Here is an 18,530-nt window from a genome sequence, read left to right as displayed (position 1 = left end):
ATTACCTATGTATTTACTTTCTTAGTTTGTAAACATGTATAACAAAATCTTGCTCCGAAATGTATTGTATATTAATTTTATTCAATAATTCATGATAAATTATAAATGATTACGCAAGAAAAAATAAACTTGTGAATATTACTAAGGATTTCGTCAAATTCACCATTTCATTTCATCCAAAATTAATTAATATCACATAAATGAGTCTGCAATTACGATAGAATAGAGCGAATTTTGTATAATATCATAGTAAATTGAAAGGCAATTGCTTCATCTAATTAGGTTAGCGTTTTTATCATGTTAAAAGCTATCTGTTTTTCTAAAATTTCATATTATATAATAGTTTTTCATACTTCATGTTTAATTTTACATGTTAAGCAGGAATTAGTTCAATAAATAATCCACATTGTAAATTATAAAACTTTAACTACCAATAGCAATACACATTTTATTGAATTTAAATCATTTTCAAAATTTCGTCTAAATAAACATTATCAAGTACCATCATGTAAAAAACAAAAAAAAGAAAAACGAATTTCAATTCTAAAACTGGGATGTTAGATAATCAAAACAAAATCTGGTATTTATGTAAAAATCATTATCAAATTTTTTAGCTTTAAACAAAATGAAGAAATATTTATATTTACACGAATATACACTTTGTTCATTATTATGCAGTGTTTGACAGATATGTTAATTTTTTGTACATTTCGAAAGTGTATATTGATATTTGAAGAAATTTAAGTTTTTATTTATTTTGTCTTTTGAAATGTAAAGTAAATATGCTGTAAATTTTGTATTAATTACATATAAAAATTATTAAAATTTTTATCAAAATATTGTATCTTTAAGCAAAATAATTTATGCATTTTATAATCGCCTTTATACAATTAAAAGAGCGAAAAATGTAATATTTTATTTTATGTTTGTAGCTTTAAATAGTGCAATATATATATATTGTGTATATAAACCCTCACACGATATATATATATATTCCCGATACGATACATATATATATCGTATATACATACACTTAATAAGCACATATATTGACATTTTATAATCACACTAACGCATCGTAGTAAATATAATTACGATTTTAAAAATTATTCTCTATTAAATTTCTATGTTGTTGATATTCTGTGGTTGAAAATGTATATGATTCTTAATGGCGTTTGCATTGATTTACATAAATTATTTTAACAATATTAAAAGATAATACATGAAATTGTAGGCTTATTAACATTTATATGTATTATTCTATATAATGTATATAATATTTTATGCTTAGGATATGTTAATATTAGTATATATATAGTGAAAGAAAACACGATCAACACAAACCGTTAGTTAGTTTGTATTCGATTTATCAAGTCTGATTTTCTCTATCAATTTAAATGTTCATAATTTAACTATTATATGTATCTGATTTTTAAATATACATACCTTGTTCTGCGGTAGAAATAATATTTGATAATGTCATATCAATTCATAACAGAAGATCGTACAGAAACTAACGGTCAAAAAGACCAGTCGAAATCAATTATAAATGTTAAGTGGTCAACTTTGTCAGAACGTATAATACCGAAAATTCAAGTAACTTTACAGAGAATCCAGTCGGACATTCAAATCGAATCAAATGTAGATTATGACGATTTGTGCGGACCGTGGGTTTATTCAAAAAATCCTCTTCATAGTAAATATGTTGATTCACCGCAGCCAAGTTTATGTATTTGGAAATATTTTACAGAAGAGGATATAATTTATCTTAAAAAGCATCAAGAAAACAAGCGTCTGATATGTTCTTTTTTTGGTAAATAAATATAAATGTTACTTTGATAAATAGAAATTATATGTGTAAAACAAAATAATATCAGTTTTCTTTTGCAGAAAATAAATTGTTAAATGAGACTACAGGGAAAAGTAATACTGTTTTTATAAATATATTATGGGAATTCTTCAAGCTTACTAGGTATTTGAGCATGTTGAATTTATAAAAAATGTTTTCTCTTTAAAATTTGTAATTGGTATATAATACAAATTTAAAAAGTTAATCTTAATCCATATCTAAATGAATATTTATGAACTTGTATTTTAGGCTAAAATTATTCACTGAAAAAGGTATTTCTGCATGTTTGGGGATCGTGTATTTAACACATTTATTTTTTCTTTCTTATCCGTGGTGGACGGCTCAAAAAGTCCACCAGTTTTTTTATAAAAGCATTTTACTACATGTTGTTTTGGTTTGTATATTTCTCTATCAAATTATATATATAGCATATAATGATGGATCTTTAGAGATGAGCAAAAGTTTGTAAAAGTCTGTAATATGTAATTTTTAGTATCCTCCAAACAGTCTGGAAGTGTTTACTATAAACGAGTGCAAGTTTTTACTTAAATTATTTCACAAAGCATACATAAAAAATCTTGTTTTGCTGCATATTCTGTGTCATACAAAGTATCATTTTACTCTAAAATTACGTACTCCAGAAGATTCAATTATAAAAGATTAATAAAGAAAGTACACATTGACAAGTGAATTATTTACTCGCTGTAAGTTTATATTTTTAAATTGACTCACGCATATAAATATGAAGAACTTCTATTACATAGTAAATAATATAAAAAAGTCTGATGAATTAACAATTTGTTTATATGTCCGTTAAGAAGTATGATTAGTTCATTTTTAGTAGTCATAACTTTCTACATATGTTCATTTACTGGTAGATGATTGGTAACCGCAATCGTGGTTTTCTTCTGCCCCTACATCTGTATTCATCCTGTTAAAACAGTTTTCACTACATTCTACATTATTTTTTCGTAACTCGTTTACTAAATATTTCATTTTAGGGAACCACGAACCGTTACTACACACTGACATGCGCTGTGCTGTCCTTGTAAGATTTAGTTTCTAAATGAAAGAAAGTATTTAAATTTAAGTCAATTAAGATTCATAAAAAGACTTATAATTCATGGTAAATAAAGCAATAAATATATCAGATTTTACATTATGTTTCAAGGAAGTATTTTAGTAAGAATCTTAAATTTAATACATATACTGTAATATAAACCATCTAACGATTGTTTAGACTACAATCAATTAAATATAAATAACAAATTACCCTAATTTCACCTGTTGGGTGAATATAATGGAACATAAATGGAACAGAATTTGAATGAAGAATTTACCAATATGATTAATTAAAAATAATTCAAAATAATTGACCATAAATCTATAGATTCATTCCAGAAAGATACACAATTATAAAGAACAATATGATGTAAAGAACAAATCGGAATATAAATAATTTTAACTTTCACAAATTGAAGTTTCTATAAAATATATTCTTATCATATTGTTTTATTTGTATGTCATTGTTTCATTAAGTATTGTTTTCCAATTATACTATGAATTATAAGACAACTATTTGATTTTAAAAATATATTATCTTTAGTAGTTTTAACTTTCTAATACTCTAAACAGTATATAGTTAGGTCAGTTTGTATTAATTAAAAAAATAAAACAAGAAAGTTTTATGAGTGAAATTACCTTCTGTGATGATACATATTTGGAGCTTGTAGGAAGATGTATATCAATATTTTTTGGTAATATTTGACATCCTGCACAAACATTTCTAACATTCCTCCCACCATGTCTATGTATCCGCTTTAGTCTTTGTATTAGTGCATGATTCATGTGTTTTAATCTCCTTGTTTCATCTACTAATACTCTGTAAATTGTTTTGTCGATTATTTTTGAGAGACTTTAAACTTATAAGTCTTATAATACTAATCTTGGAAATCCTAAAAACACTGACCTCTTTTCAAATTCAAGTTGTACTAATTCCTGTTGTTGGGATTTCAATTTCGTACTAAGTTTGTTTACATATTCTCGTTGTTCTTCCATCCAAACACGTATACAAGAAACGACATATTGCGACTGATTACAAAGTTCCGATCTACTCATTGCCGTTTCTGTTAATTCTGCTGATATGCATGCCAATGATTTATTTTTTAGCTGACACTCTTTTTTTAAATCTAACAAGGATTTGTGTGTCTCTTGCAACTAAAAAAGAATTCATTTTAAATTATTTTTATTGAACTTGTATGTTACAAGCAATTAAATATTTGTTTACCTCTGAAATGATTTCACAATTATTTTGTTCTATTATCGATTTTTCCTTAATAAGATTACAATTTTGTTCCTTGTATTCCTGTAACTGCTGCACTATACAATGATTTGATTCTTCCATTTGCTTAATTTTCTCTTTTTCTCCCTCAATCTAAAAATATAATAAATACTTAAAATTAATATTATGTGATGTAAGATATATATTAGAGATAAAAATATTGGATTAATTTATTACCTGTTGTTGTAAAATATGTAATTGTTCCGCATAAGACTTACAAATATCTTGCAGTTTGCAATGTTCACTATTTTTTGATGAATAGTTTCTTTGAATTTCTTCTAATTCATCTTTAAGTTTATCCAAGCAGTCTGCAAGTATAGTTTTCTCTTTCTCTATAGTTGATAGTTTTAGGCAATAATCCATTTCCTAAAATAGTTAAACAGAAAGTTAAGAGAATTTTCAGTTAGATAAAATATTTAAAGATAATAAGCACCATATTTGTTAAACATTCTTGTAAATCAGCTTCTCGTTTTGTTATCTTGATTAATTGTTCTTGTGTTCTATTAAAATCTTTAGTGACTCTGCAATAATTATCTTCAGTGAAGCATAATTGCATTTGAAGATCTTTCAACTGAAAAGAAATAATATTGACATTATTTACAATCTTAAAATTAATATATGATAAAATATACTGTATACTATAGCTTTTAATTGGCAAATATCTTCTTTTGTTTTATCCTCAAAATTGCTATTCTCCATCTTCAATATAGAATTCTCATTCTGAAATAAGACATTTTTGAGTAGTCAATCAATTTTTGAGTATTCTAAAGTAGTAAAGTCAAATATCAAATATTAGTACATACTTTCATCACTTCATAATCTGCCTGCAATTTAGCCATATCATCTGATTTTTCCTTTAACATTGTTTTCAAAGATTGTATCCTTTCATGTAAAGTTGACATCTCTTCTTCTGCTTCATTTAATTCAGATAAATATGCATTAATTTGTTTATTTTTTATATCTAACTTTTTTTCGAGTTCTTCAATAATTTCTGTTTGTTTTTTTATAACAATTTCATTATTCACTATCTGACTGCATAAATCATTAATCTGCACATAATGGAATAAAATATCAGTATGATTTTTTACTTAACTAGAATTTCACATTATAATTATTAGAACTGTTTTTCTTATTGTGAAATATACCTGTATCTGCCTATCCTCTAATTTCTTTAACAATTTCTCAAATTTTGTGTTATTTTCCTGAGATAACTGTAACTTTTCTAACAAGTCCTCTATTTCGATAGTTTGCTTTTTTAAATCACATTTAAGTTGTTCATTTTCATATTGTAGACAACACTCTGTATCTCTTAATTTTTGTAATTCAAATGAAATTTGTTGAACATAAGTACCACTTTCTTTTTCTGTTTTCAGTTCTTTGTCAATGATGTCAAAATCCAATTTATATTTTTGTAATTGTCTTTTCATATCTTCGTTTTCTCCAATTAAAATTCCAATTTCTGATTGCAAGTCATGTTCATGTGATAAATTTTTACATTGTTCCGTATTATTATATGTTAAGTCACTCCAATCAAATATATCTTGAGTAGTGCAGTTTTTGTCTTTAACTTCTATTTTATATTGACATCCTTTATCTTCAGTAATCTTTGTTTTATGTTCAATCTTCAACGTTTCTTTCCTAAATCAATTAACAGTACAATATTTCTTAAAATATATATTATACTTCTACATTAACAAAATTCTATATTAAGATATTACCTTAATTCCAGCAATTTTCCTTCTGCTTCTTGCCATAACATTTTTGTGTTCAAATATTTACTTTCCAAGTAACATTTTGATTGTATTAAAGTATCTCTCTGAAATGATATTAACATATTTTGGACATAGTTTACAAGAATATATGTTTATGAAATAAAGCTTGTTGTACCTCATTTTTTAAAGCTTCAATTTCATTTACTCGAGTTTCCAGTTGTTCCTAAAAAATTTATATTTATTAATAGATACAATTATTATAATTAACTCTCTTTTAATATCTTAATATTAAAATAAATATTGTAAAAACTAATAGTAACTTATATTTAGTTTAATAACTATACACAAATACAAAATGCAATAAAACTCTGATAGTAAGAAATATATCATCTTTTTATTATCAGAAAAAATATGTACAACAATTTTGAGTTATTATCTACAGCAATATTTTAAATTCCTCTACCTGTATTGTTTTTAAAATTGAATAATATGTGATATGGATGAAAGTAATAGCTGTGCTGTTATCGTATTCCATACTACTAATTTTTTGTTGAAGATTGTGAATTGCGTCTCGTTGTAGCTCTAACAATTTATCTTGTTTAGCTGCCTATATGAAAGGAATATATTACTATAAATGGTATTTAATTTCGCAAACAATAAATTATATTCTTAATAGATTAATAAAATTAATTATAGATAAAAGAGTCTACTATACCTCTGCAAAGCATTCATTATATTGACTTTGAGTTTCTTCTGCATACACTGTGAGTAAACGAATAGCTTCAATTTTTTCTTCAAACTGTAAATTACAAACTGTTCGATTGTTTTCCTACAAATAATACTTCAAAATGTGTAATAAGTTCATATTAACAACACCACCAAACACAAATGTTGCTTTTAAGTATCACAATTCATTATCAAGTCACACAATCAACTTCTACAACACTATATTTGAAACTAAACAAGAAAATTATATAGTGTTAGTTATCTAAAATTATTGGTATGGTCAAAATATGAAACAAAATACATGCAAGTTATTTATTCAGTTATTTATTGTAACAATAAACAGTGATAAACTTTAATAATAAGTAATATATTGTTATTATTAATGAGCATAATTTTTGTATACAGAAATACATATATTTTTATTTTAAAACAATAAGATATAGACTTCTATTAAATATTTTTAACAATCATCAACAATATTTACAAAAATGAAGTGTTGGGCATTAATAAATATATTGCACAAGTAATATGTAATATATATGTAATATATGCAATTTTGAGGTATTGCTTAATTTAAATTTTTGAATTTAAATACTATTCAAATATTATGAAATTGTAGAAATTTAAATATTTTCAATAATGTACAATTGTTTTAAATTTAAAGATATGTTCTACATCTAAAATATGGAACTGATTTCAATAATTTTATAATTATTATAATCTGTCAAAATTTTTTAAATTATGCTGTAAATTGCTATCTTATTTTCTAACAAAAGTATGTTGAATGTCTGTTTTTACAAATAAGCTATATGTTACTTGCACATGTTTCACTACACGTTTCATTACAAGTTAACGTTTAAACATCATGCACGTTTCTTTGACTGTATACTGCAGATGAAATTGTAGGCCATTGTTCATTCATATCACTCACTGTTCTATGTCCCATTTGATCTATACATTTTTTAGCTTCCACTACAGCATTTTGTAAATGACCAATAGTTTGAACTTGAAGCTCGTTCTAAAAACGAATATATTTTTATATCAACTGACAGAGGAAGTTTTTATATAAACTAGAGTAAAACCAATAAATAAAAATAGAAATTTCTTCTATAATAATTATTAATAATATAAAATTAATACAGACCTGTTCTAATAATTCTTTCTTTTCCTTTTCATATTGAGAAATTATTTGATCTTGATTATCAATCTAGAAATGTGTTTATTACATACTGTATTAAAATTTGGATACTTATAGTTAACATACCTTTAATAATAAATCTTGATAGTTTCTTTCTAATTATCACATTTTCAATAAAATAATTGTATGTGTATATCAATTTTGCATCATAAATTTAGTATAAGTGATGTATAAAGTTACTTAAATTTATCCAAGCAAAAAACTTAAGTGATATAACTTAAGAATTAAATAGATAATTTCAATATACTTTTGGTATTAAATTCTAATCTAAATATTAATTTTTGATAATTATAAACATTATAACTCTTCCTATAATTTATGTATGTTATACATACAGTTAGTCTACAGCCATTCTTATTAAATATTACAAATGATTCTTTTTTAAAATGTTTTTGAATATTAACATACCTTTTCTTGAAATTTTTTGTGAAGTTCTTTTAATTCAGCTTGTGTCATTACAATGGAATCCTTTTGGATTTTAATAATTTCATCCATATTTTCTATCTGTAAATATAATAGTATTTAGATGCTGTTAATAATTTTGTCCAAATGAAAAAATGAAATAATAATTACAAGTTTATCTTTAGAATACAATGTATTCTTGAGTTCTTCAATTTCTTGGGTACAATTATCTAATTCATTTTCATACTTCTGTAATTTTTCTAGTAAATTCATTAATGTCTTTGCAGAAGAACAGCTATTAGATGAGTCTTCACAAATCTAAAAAATATATTATTCCAAAATAAACAATAATAAAAATTTGTATGTATATTATAATGTGTAAGTTTTACACAGGAGATAATGAAAATAATGAAATTTAATCAAACCAATTTTTTGAATTCTGCTTTAAGTTCTTGAAGGCCAGTTTTTGTTGATTTTATGGTGTTTTGCAGTTTTTTAAATAACTGAGGTGCAGTCTACAAATATAAATCTACCTATTACTCTTACTTTAATGACTTATTTTGTATGAATAATTAATAACACTTACCATTGTGTCATATCTGAACTGATAACAGCCATACCGTAACAAAGTTTCTTCCATGCTATGTTCATTGTGCTTTTATAAAATGTAAAAAAGAATTAAAAAAATTTTTTTAATGATGTAAATAAGAAAGATATAAATATAATAATCAGACTTTTGCAAGAAATCAACTTACAGAAGAATTTAATAATTCTTTAGATCTTTTTAATTCAATTTCGCTATCATTCAATTGCCGCTGAAGAGTACATTCAATTTCCTTTTGAAATTTAAGCTAAAATTCAAATACATACAAAATAATTGTATCTAATAATATTGTAATACTCTATATTAAATAATTGTCTATATATATTTACGGTATTTTCTAATTCTATAATCTTTTTCTTTAATTTCATATTATCTATGGAATTAGATCGTCTATAATTATCTGCTTTTGTTTGTGTTATATGCAGTTCCTCTTCTATTGATTGAATGTTATTTCTTAAAAAATTGTTTGCTTCTTCATTGCACTTTGCCTGCAGAAGTGAAATTTGTTAATAGGTATAAAAATATATCACAATTTATTAAAACAACAATCAGTACGTCACTGTTATCATACTGTATTACAGAAGATAATTAAATATTACATACCTCATGTTGTAGTATTTTAACTTGATCTTGTAAGTCAGTTACTCTACATTTCCATGAACATGTTTTCTTATCACATTCAGGGTGGAGTGATGACTGTAAAATATTTATTACAAATAAGTAAATTTACTTATAATATGATATAATTAAAATAATTTATAAGTTCCTCACTTGTGATAACTTATATTTTAATTCATCATATTCTTTCCTTAATTTATATACAGCTTGTTTAGTTTGCAGTATCTCATTTAAAATCTAAAATAATATAATATTTTTATATTAGAGTGATAATAGAGAGATTTGGGAATAAATAACATGAAATGATTAAATGACATAAAATATTACTTGTGTATATAATTGAGCCTCCATAATATTATAATCAGATACCTATTACATAATTGGAACAAAATTAAGTGAAATTTTACCTTAATTATAATATAAATAGTAATGTAATATAAAAATGATAAATACATACATGTTCTTTTGGAGAAAAAAATGATTCCAACACGTTTTTTACTTTTAAATGAATCACATCAACTTCTTCTTCTAACTTTTGTAATTTTTGTTCTTTTTGTGAAAGTGTCAATTCTACTATGTCATGTTCTGTCAACTGCAAAGAATAAAGCTCAATTAAGTAAAATTGAAATTAAGAAATAGTTAAGAAATATTTATAGTAATAAATACACAACTGCTTCATCTATTTTTTCTTGTAATTTTCTTGTAGATGAATCTACTTCACAAAATTGGTTCTTCACTTTTTCAAACTCTTTTACTATGCAACATCCCTTAAATAATTTAAATATTATTCATTTATTATTAATATTTTAACACTATTTTATACAATAAAGAATTTCAAAACTTTACTTGAACTTGAAATATTTGCAGACTAGATGATGTTTGTTCTATTTCTTCGATTACTGAACATAATAGGTCGTAGTTGGATACATTTTCTGCATAACTAGATATATTTTCCTAAAATTTGAATAGAATAATTAACTTAGTTAGCCAGATATTAAACTTAAGTAGAGAAATTAAATTTGTTCTGTACATTGGTCTGCATTTCATTTATATGAATTGACAATTGGGATTGGGACAGATTTATTTCATTTTTTATGTCTTTTAATTTATTCTTTCTTGAAGTAATTCTATCATTGTGTCTTATTCTTTCTTCTCCCTATAATGAAGAGAAAAAGTTTATTAATTGCAAGGTGATAACATTAAATATAATTAAATTTAATGATTCTTACTTGTAATTGTAATTCATTAATTACTTCTGCTATTATCCCCCGACTTTTTATTAACTGATTTTGTACATTCATAACTTCTTTATTCAAATCAACATACTGTAAAGATCTTGTCATTAATACAAAATCATGCTAGTAATATGTAATTAACACACAATAATATAGTTCACCTTTTGATGTCTACATTTAAATGAAGAAACAATTATATTTATTTCATCTTTCATATCTTCCATAGTAAGTTGTGCTTCAACAATACATGCTCTGAATATGTCCATTAATTTCCGTCGGTTAATGTCCGTGCTTGGCTAAAATACATTAATTTTTGTTCTTCATGTTAATAACTTACATTACAATTTATCATAAAACATTTATTGATACAATTTAAATATTATTTAACATAATACTTACTAAGCAATTAAAATCTTCTACATGAAAAAGATGATTATTTTCCATTTGGAGCTAAAGCATAATATAGAATATAATAAATAGTATAATATAATATTTAAATATACAAAATTATTTTTTCACTATATGAATGATTTAAAAAATTATACATACTAAAGAATTAATTATTTCAATTGATTCCTCCTTTTTTAAATGTATTTTGTCCACATATTCAATATTTTTAGCTAATTTATACCTTATATTATCCACATTATTTTCACTATCAATCGTTTCGTATTCCTGTTCAATTAGAAATATCAAACAGTTCTTTTGTAAATAATTATTTTCATAAGAAATTTACAAGTATTGTTTATTAGTATAACTATTTTAAAGCAATGTTAATAACAATAAACATTTTTCAATTAAAAATATGTGCTAAATAATATAAAATTTTTATTGCTCTACATTTTATTACAATTGAAAATATATATTATGTGCAAATACTATCGGAATCAATTAAGCTTTCTGTTTTTAAAAATACTGGAATTCCTTATTAAATTGAATTATTCTTCTTACGATTTCTTCGCGATATTACAGACAACTGAAAAATGTTTATTCATAAGATCGTTATCCAGAGATAGCTTATTAAAAATGAAGTTAAACATATCCTCTAAAAAAATATTCAAAAAGATAACAATAAATTCTTCTTTTTATATTACTTAATCAGAAAATGACACATTCTATTCAATATCTTGTTGACATAAAAATGTGCATTTGTATGTTACCAACTTTATCTTTTCTGCCACATAAGTTTTCTACAGTTTTTTCCAATTCTATCTTTAAATTAAAGAGGTCTTCCTTTTCTTGTTCCATGAATGATTTTACTTTACTCAAATATAATAAAATTTGATTCTAAAAATTAAAATCCATTTAAAACAGTATTTGACAATATTATATACAATAAATATAAACACTAAACTTTCAATATTTATATATATATATATATTACCTGTTGATTTGTAGGATTCCTTGACCTGTTAACATCCTACAAAAAGAGTGTGAAGAAAAGTATAAGCAAAAAATATGTTAAATGCAAATGAGATATTAATTATTTTGATGTAAATGTTAGAAATAAAAGGCAATCATATTGAAATATAATATAAAAGGGACCAACTTTACATATAATATATAATATATTATTAATAACTTATAAACTAAATGTTAACATAATGATTTAACATCTCAATTATTATATCTATTGAAAAACGTACATTAATTTTCAGATTTTTCGAAAATAGAAGTATCTTTGTTGTTTAATAATTGTTTGTGTGTATTAACAGATGGTAGCTTTTTGCTATATTTCAAGATCTTTTTATCAATATCATGAAAACTCTTATGCATATCAATTTTATTATATTTAGTATTCTTATGACAATTTATTATTTTTGTTTTTAAATTATTGTGTTTTGTTTTCATTATAGATACATCTTTTGTTAATTTATTATGATTTAAAATATTGTTAATGTAAGTTTGCAAAAACGAATCATTATTGTGCTCAGCAGATGTATACATCATTTTTGGTATCATAATTTTCTCACATAATTTATAAAAAGATTCCATTTCTTGATTGTCAATAGTAACTTTGTCATAACGATTACAAGTATAAGGAAAGAAGTTAGAATATAGAAACTGAAAATAAAAAACATCATTGTTATCCATTTACAAATCCACAAATTACTGTTTATACCTTAGCTCGTCTTAATTTTCTTCGCATTTCTTTAATAATGCCTTCTTTAAAATGAATTTGCATGTTTGTAGAACGACATTGCTCTTGTAACATAGTTACTTGTTTTTGCAGAGACGTTACTACTTCGTTTCTTTCTGTCACTTCTGCTGTTAAGACAATTTGCTTCTGTATTGATTCCTAACAGTTGATACAAATAGAATTATAAATAAATTATCATTGGATAATAAAATATACATTCGAGCAAATAGCACAAACTTTTTGTAGATTAACCATTTGCTGCTCTATTTCTTGAATTGTCTTGTACTTTTCATTCAACTGAATTTTTAAATTATTTAAACTTATATCGCTATTACGAGTTACTATTATCAAATTAGATTCCGCGTCACGTAAGCGTTCCTGCAAGTTTTTTGTTTCTAGATCTTTTTCAATGAATAGTTTTTCCACAATACCAGCCACTAACATAATCTGGATAGCAACAAAAGTTTTAAAGATAATTTATCACTATATTACTCTAGCGAATCTCATACATTTGAAAATATTTCATATTTCAACATGATTGCCTTGTTATTCATTATTTAATCTATGTAATTTTTAATTACTTCACTTTATCAGAAATATAATTACATAGACGTATACGTTCATATATACTTCAAATTGTGATTCAAAAGTATTAACTTACTTAAGATAATATTAACTTACATCAACAGGTTCTTGATCATTTACTATAAATGAGCTACATGCAATTTGCTCAGTAAATTTAACATGTTTTCTAAGATTGTCACTAAGATTTTGAAATTGAGAAACACATGCTTTAACAGTATCTTCTTTTGTTTGCAATTTTGCATTAAGATCTATTAATTTATCCTCTAACTCTTTTTGATATCTAAAAAACATGGAATTTAGTGTTAATAACAAATATATTAAAAAATATTTATTATTTAAATTCATTTTTCATTTTCACTTACACAATCATTCTTTTTTCATTTTCTTGAAGATGTTTGATTTGCAATTTTAAGGACTGCATCTTTTTATAACTTATATCTCCCTAATTTTAAAATCATAAAGTTAATTTCAAACTTTCATTACTCATACATATTACAGTAAATTTAAATATAAGAAGAACAACAATTTGTACATAATTATATTACATACCCACCATTTATTTTACATAAAAATTATAGCATAATTATAGCATATTTGACAAAGAATTTATCAAAAAGAGTGTAGGAGATTAAAATATAAAATAAACAACATATACCAATTATATATCTATATATATATATAGCAAAAAGTAAAAACTTAATTAAAGTGTTGTCGAATGGGTAGGATGTATCATGCATATACTTCCATCTAATGGATAATCTGATTTATTCATGAAATCATGACTAATTTGTATTCTAAGTTTCAATCTCTTATCAGCATCTACATTTATATTTACCTGATCACAGGTACAGCTGCAAAAGTATGAAAGAAATTATATTACTTAATTTGTTTAGAATATTTAATTAGCCTGGCAGCACACACTTGGAGATCCAACAGATCCCTACCATGTGGATTCTTATTTTATGTGGATTTCCATTTTAGAAGTTCATGTATATACTGCCAGGTTCATGAAACTTAATAGGAACTTACTTAGTGGGGACAGGTATATCACTAGGTTGAATTTCAAAGAATTTTATATCATCTAAATTCCAATGATTTTCTTGCACTGCACGTCGTATTAGTTCTAATAATCCTCTGATATCACTTTGAAGAAATTCTATTTTTTGTTGCATATATTTTTCATCTTTTTCTAAGATACTTACACGGTTTGAAAGTGTATGTATAGTCTATAATAATTATTATTTGCTATATAAATTTGCATTATATATATATATATATATCATACCATAGTAATCTCAAAGAAAAATTTCAAACACCATACCATTTCTGTATTCATTGACTTTGACATGTTCCCAGAAACTAACACTGATGAATGTTTTAATTTTTGTTCCAATAATTTAACTCTATTACAAGCAGCTTGCTCTAAATCCTCTACTACTTGTACTAGCATAACATTTTGCTCTTTTAAATTTTTTATCCATTCTTTTGATATTTCTAATTTCATCTATGAAATATTAAATAACAATAAAAGTAGAAGTTTCACATTAATAATTGAAAATATAGATAAATATACATTCATTTCCATTGTTTTCTTAATTTATTATTGTCAATTTTCTTGCAAAAAGGAATAAATATTTTTAATGTTTTACATTTGCACTTATGCAAATAAATTAAATTAACTTTATATATTATAAAAGAACTTACACAAACTTGATCAAATTCATTTTCGAACTCTCGATCAACATTTTCAATACGAGTTTCGTATAATTTTTGAAACTCATTGATAATTCTTAAAGTTTCAGTTTCGCCGCAAAATTCCCCGATAGTTTTATCAATAGCAGTACAATTGCAGTCTTCATCAAAAATCTTAGAAATCTCTGGGATAGATTCGATCGTTGAATCAAATGGGTTCATGGCACATTAATGAAAAGGTCGAATAACATGAATAAATTATTAGTTTATTAAATTAAAAATCTTCCTACACTCAGGTTAAAAATAATCTTAAAATAACCATCAACATACTAGCTCGCCATCTTATCATTAGAGTTGTCAACGTGTTTTTACATCCATGAGCAATAGTTAAGTAAGAAGCATAACTCTATCCTTTTTTAAAATTCCATTTACAGATAGTTGAAAAAGCAGCTTTAATATTACTATGAATAATTTTTCAAATATAATTCTAATTTATTATATATATATATTTAAATTATTAATTTCGCTTTTAATAACGAATTTGATTTAGTTATTAATATTTTTATTTGATTTTTATATCATAAACATTTTTATATTATGAATCGTATTTTTCTATAAAAGAAAGGAAAATCCTTAATACTATTAATAAAAACTGAAAAATTATATAAATATGTATAAAATGACATGAATATATAAATGATAATTATAACAATCTAACTATAGCCTTATTAATTGACCGAAATTCTATCTTGCTATCTGGCCCTTACTATTCTCACCTATTTTTTGTATAGGTTCTTTCGTAACAGAATTTCTGGTGATAATTCTTCGATAATTGAGTAGTGGTCAGATTTGTTCCCTAAACGTGGTCAGTTAGCAATTCAATATTATATTTCGAAAAACATATTTGAGAAAAGAGTTCAATGATATCTTATAGAATTAATTACTTTTTCACCAAATTCAGGAATTGAATCAACATTTTTAAAAATTTGATTAATCAACTCTTACAAACATGAATAGGTTATAGTAGTTATATGTATTAAATCACAGTTTATAGGTTTAGTTTGAGTTATTTTAACCACGTGAATAATTATTTTTACACATAAATAATTAGTTATTTTGAAAGAAATTTTTGATATTCTTGTTGTCTTGAAACATATTTCTTACTAGTATATAAGGTGATTAAAATATTTTTGATTTATGTAATGAAAATTAAATGTGACAATTTATGTAAGTTATTTAATTTATCATTTGCAATAAATATTTTTAAAAAAGACATAAGCATGTGTTTTATACAAATTTTTAGATTGCTTGTCCTGAAAAATATCTCATAATTTATTCAACATGAGTAAAAGAAAACTTGAAGAAGAAGATAAGACCAAGCAACACAATGAAAATTTTTCAGCAGAAATAAAAAATGTTAAACGGATTTTATCACGTTTGAAATCAGATAAGGGTGACATATTACCGGGAGGTTTACTAGATTTACCCATAAATATTACTGTTGATAAATTACAAGAAATTTGTAATGCACTTCTACAAACTGAAGAATCAATACCTTTTGCTTTTTATGTAAATAACATTGAGATCACAGATAGTTTAGAAAACAGTATCAAAGAAAATTTTAGCATTAGTGAGGATGTAATTGATATTATATATCAGCCACAAGCAATTTTTAAAGTTAGAGCAGTTACACGGTGTACTGGGTCATTGGAAGGTATATATTTTATTATATAAAATGATAGAACTTTATATTATATAAAGTAAAGGCATTTATTATATTCAGGTCATAAAGAGGCTGTAATATCAGTCGCTTTCTCACCAGCTGGAACATATTTAGCTAGTGGTTCTGGAGATACAACAGTAAGATTTTGGGATATATATACGCAAACTCCACAGTATACATGTGAAGGTCATAAACATTGGGTATTATGTATATCATGGTCTCCATGTGGAACTAAGCTTGCATCTGCATGTAAAAATGGTACAATTTTATTATGGAATCCAAAAACAGGGACACAGATAGGCGAGTAGTATTAGAAGTTTACTTTTAATGAACATAAATTAGTAATATGATTTACATTTTACTCTTATAAATTTGTAGGAAAAGCAATGTTAGGACACAAAATGTGGATCACCTCTTTATGTTGGGAACCATATCATAAAAATCCTGAATGCCAGTATTTAGTTAGTGGTTCAAAAGATTGTGACCTGAGGATATGGGACACAGTACGCTCACAAACTATTCGTACTTTATCTGGTCACACAAAAAGTGTGACATGTGTTAAGTGGGGTGGTAGTGGCCTTATTTATTCTGGTTCACAAGATAGGACTATCAAAGTATGGCGAGCTAAAGATGTAAGTTTTGTAAAAATACTTTGAACATTGTAAAATTATTAAATGTTTCATTAAAATTGATTGAATATATTTAGGGAATCTTGTGTAGGACTTTAGAAGGTCATGCACATTGGGTGAACACTTTAGCATTGAATGTGGATTATGTACTTAGAACTGGTTCTTTTCATCTTGGAAAAGATAAGGAAACAAATGAAGATCGCCTAGAATATGCAAAGAAGCGTTACGAATCTGTAGGGGAAGAACTACTTGTTTCTGGTTCTGATGATTTTACATTATTTCTATGGAGACCAGAAAAGGAAAAGAAATTTATTGGTATTATTCATTATTACATAAGTACAATGAGTATCATAAAGTAAAAATATTTATTTTTTTATTATTCATTTTAGCAAGAATGACAGGACACCAACAGTTAATTAATGATGTGAAATTCTCGCCAGATGGTCGCATAATTGCATCTGCTTCATTTGATAAGTCTATAAAATTATGGGAATCAAATACAGGGAAGTATATAACTTCATTAAGAGGTCATGTGCAAGCTGTATACTCAATCTCATGGAGTGCAGATTCCCGTTTACTTGTCAGCAGTAGCGCAGATTCTACCTTAAAACGTAAGCAAATTATATCTAATATGTTAATTTGGACCTAAATTTGTTATTAAAATTGTTTTACATTTTTATCCTAGTATGGAGTTTAAAAACAAAAAAACTTTGCCAAGATTTACCTGGTCATGCAGATGAAATTTATGCAGTGGATTGGTCTCCAGACGGGTTGCGTGTTGCATCTGGTGGAAAAGATAAAGTTTTGCGACTTTGGCAGAATTGAATAATGTATAGAACAATACATTTTTTAATATACAGTTTCGAAATTTTGTTTATTTTAATTACATTCACTCATCGTAAGGGGTTTGATAGGATGAACTTCGTGGGAGTCAAACGGTATGAACACTTTACAAATTACGTGTATGAACCATTTTTTCTTTTTTTTCTAGTTTTTCAATATCTTTATTTACACTTACATAACGTAATGCAAAATTAAATGTTTTACCACAACATACATAACTGTTCCATTCATAG

The 18,530-nt window shown here is 24.8% G+C and overlaps 3 protein-coding genes across 4 annotated transcripts; 2 read left to right on the top strand and 1 right to left on the bottom strand.

Moving 5' to 3' along the window:
- Nucleotides 1–1,003: 1,003 nt before the first annotated feature.
- Nucleotides 1,004–2,657, top strand: LOC105682186. The gene is made up of 2 exons (XM_033318601.1): nt 1,004–1,813; nt 1,891–2,657. Exons 1-2 carry the CDS (start codon nt 1,477–1,479, stop codon nt 1,995–1,997), a joined length of 444 nt encoding a protein of 147 aa, XP_033174492.1. The 5' UTR covers nt 1,004–1,476; the 3' UTR covers nt 1,998–2,657.
- LOC100746601 (uncharacterized protein PFB0765w) lies at nt 2,224–15,486 on the bottom strand. The gene is made up of 43 exons (XM_033318530.1): nt 15,115–15,486; nt 14,732–14,914; nt 14,440–14,636; nt 14,246–14,261; nt 13,773–13,852; nt 13,507–13,690; nt 13,036–13,299; nt 12,808–12,984; nt 12,546–12,749; nt 12,070–12,105; nt 11,850–11,972; nt 11,235–11,360; nt 11,085–11,135; nt 10,847–10,981; nt 10,680–10,775; nt 10,481–10,606; nt 10,297–10,404; nt 10,122–10,217; nt 9,908–10,042; nt 9,778–9,819; nt 9,604–9,687; nt 9,436–9,528; nt 9,162–9,320; nt 8,984–9,079; nt 8,815–8,883; nt 8,654–8,743; nt 8,400–8,546; nt 8,235–8,330; nt 7,773–7,835; nt 7,488–7,646; nt 6,618–6,731; nt 6,366–6,509; nt 6,078–6,125; nt 5,909–6,006; nt 5,336–5,828; nt 4,994–5,239; nt 4,830–4,910; nt 4,624–4,761; nt 4,368–4,556; nt 4,137–4,283; nt 3,819–4,066; nt 3,551–3,731; nt 2,224–2,911 (listed from the first exon to the last, which is right to left on the bottom strand). The coding sequence occupies exons 1-43, from the start codon at nt 15,322–15,324 to the stop codon at nt 2,714–2,716; spliced, it is 5,970 nt and encodes a 1,989-aa protein (XP_033174421.1). The 5' UTR covers nt 15,325–15,486; the 3' UTR covers nt 2,224–2,713.
- Nucleotides 15,487–15,873: 387 nt separating this feature from the next.
- LOC100748596 (notchless protein homolog 1) lies at nt 15,874–18,322 on the top strand. 2 transcript variants are annotated; one of them, XM_024364628.2, is made up of 7 exons: nt 15,874–16,329; nt 16,406–16,816; nt 16,886–17,125; nt 17,204–17,457; nt 17,532–17,769; nt 17,895–18,065; nt 18,140–18,322. In XM_024364628.2, exons 2-7 carry the CDS (start codon nt 16,444–16,446, stop codon nt 18,277–18,279), a joined length of 1,416 nt encoding a protein of 471 aa, XP_024220396.1. In that variant the 5' UTR covers nt 15,874–16,329; nt 16,406–16,443; the 3' UTR covers nt 18,280–18,322. The 2 variants fall into 2 exon arrangements, with proteins under 2 accessions (XP_024220396.1, XP_003486216.1); XM_003486168.4 differs by having other exon boundaries at nt 15,875–16,329; nt 17,844–18,065; nt 18,140–18,313.
- The last annotated feature ends 208 nt before the right edge of the window (nt 18,323–18,530 follow it).

This window comes from Bombus impatiens, unplaced genomic scaffold, assembly GCF_000188095.3.
Source record: "Bombus impatiens unplaced genomic scaffold, BIMP_2.2 scf_0102, whole genome shotgun sequence".
Classification (NCBI taxonomy): domain Eukaryota; kingdom Metazoa; phylum Arthropoda; class Insecta; order Hymenoptera; family Apidae; genus Bombus; species Bombus impatiens.
Note: the sequence above shows the minus strand (reverse complement) of the source record. Positions and strands in the feature narration are given on the sequence as shown.

What these genes read in the sequence shown, in the direction of transcription:
- LOC105682186 (XM_033318601.1), top strand. Translation starts at nt 1,477, where the DNA reads ATGTCATATCAATTCATAACAGAAGATCGTACAGAAACTAACGGTCAA. An exon ending in TCTGATATGTTCTTTTTTTG is followed by an intron (nt 1,814 to 1,890) that starts GTAAATAAATAT and finishes TTTCTTTTGCAG; the next exon opens with AAAATAAATTGTTAAATGAG.
- LOC100746601 (XM_033318530.1), bottom strand. Translation starts at nt 15,324, where the DNA reads ATGAACCCATTTGATTCAACGATCGAATCTATCCCAGAGATTTCTAAG. An exon ending in ATGAATTTGATCAAGTTTGT is followed by an intron (nt 14,915 to 15,114) that starts GTAAGTTCTTTT and finishes AATATTTCATAG; the next exon opens with ATGAAATTAGAAATATCAAA. An exon ending in TGCAAATATTTCAAGTTCAA is followed by an intron (nt 10,218 to 10,296) that starts GTAAAGTTTTGA and finishes AAATTATTTAAG; the next exon opens with GGATGTTGCATAGTAAAAGA.
- LOC100748596 (XM_003486168.4), top strand. Translation starts at nt 16,444, where the DNA reads ATGAGTAAAAGAAAACTTGAAGAAGAAGATAAGACCAAGCAACACAAT. An exon ending in AAAGGAAAAGAAATTTATTG is followed by an intron (nt 17,770 to 17,843) that starts GTATTATTCATT and finishes TATTCATTTTAG; the next exon opens with CAAGAATGACAGGACACCAA. An exon ending in CGCAGATTCTACCTTAAAAC is followed by an intron (nt 18,066 to 18,139) that starts GTAAGCAAATTA and finishes TTTTTATCCTAG; the next exon opens with TATGGAGTTTAAAAACAAAA.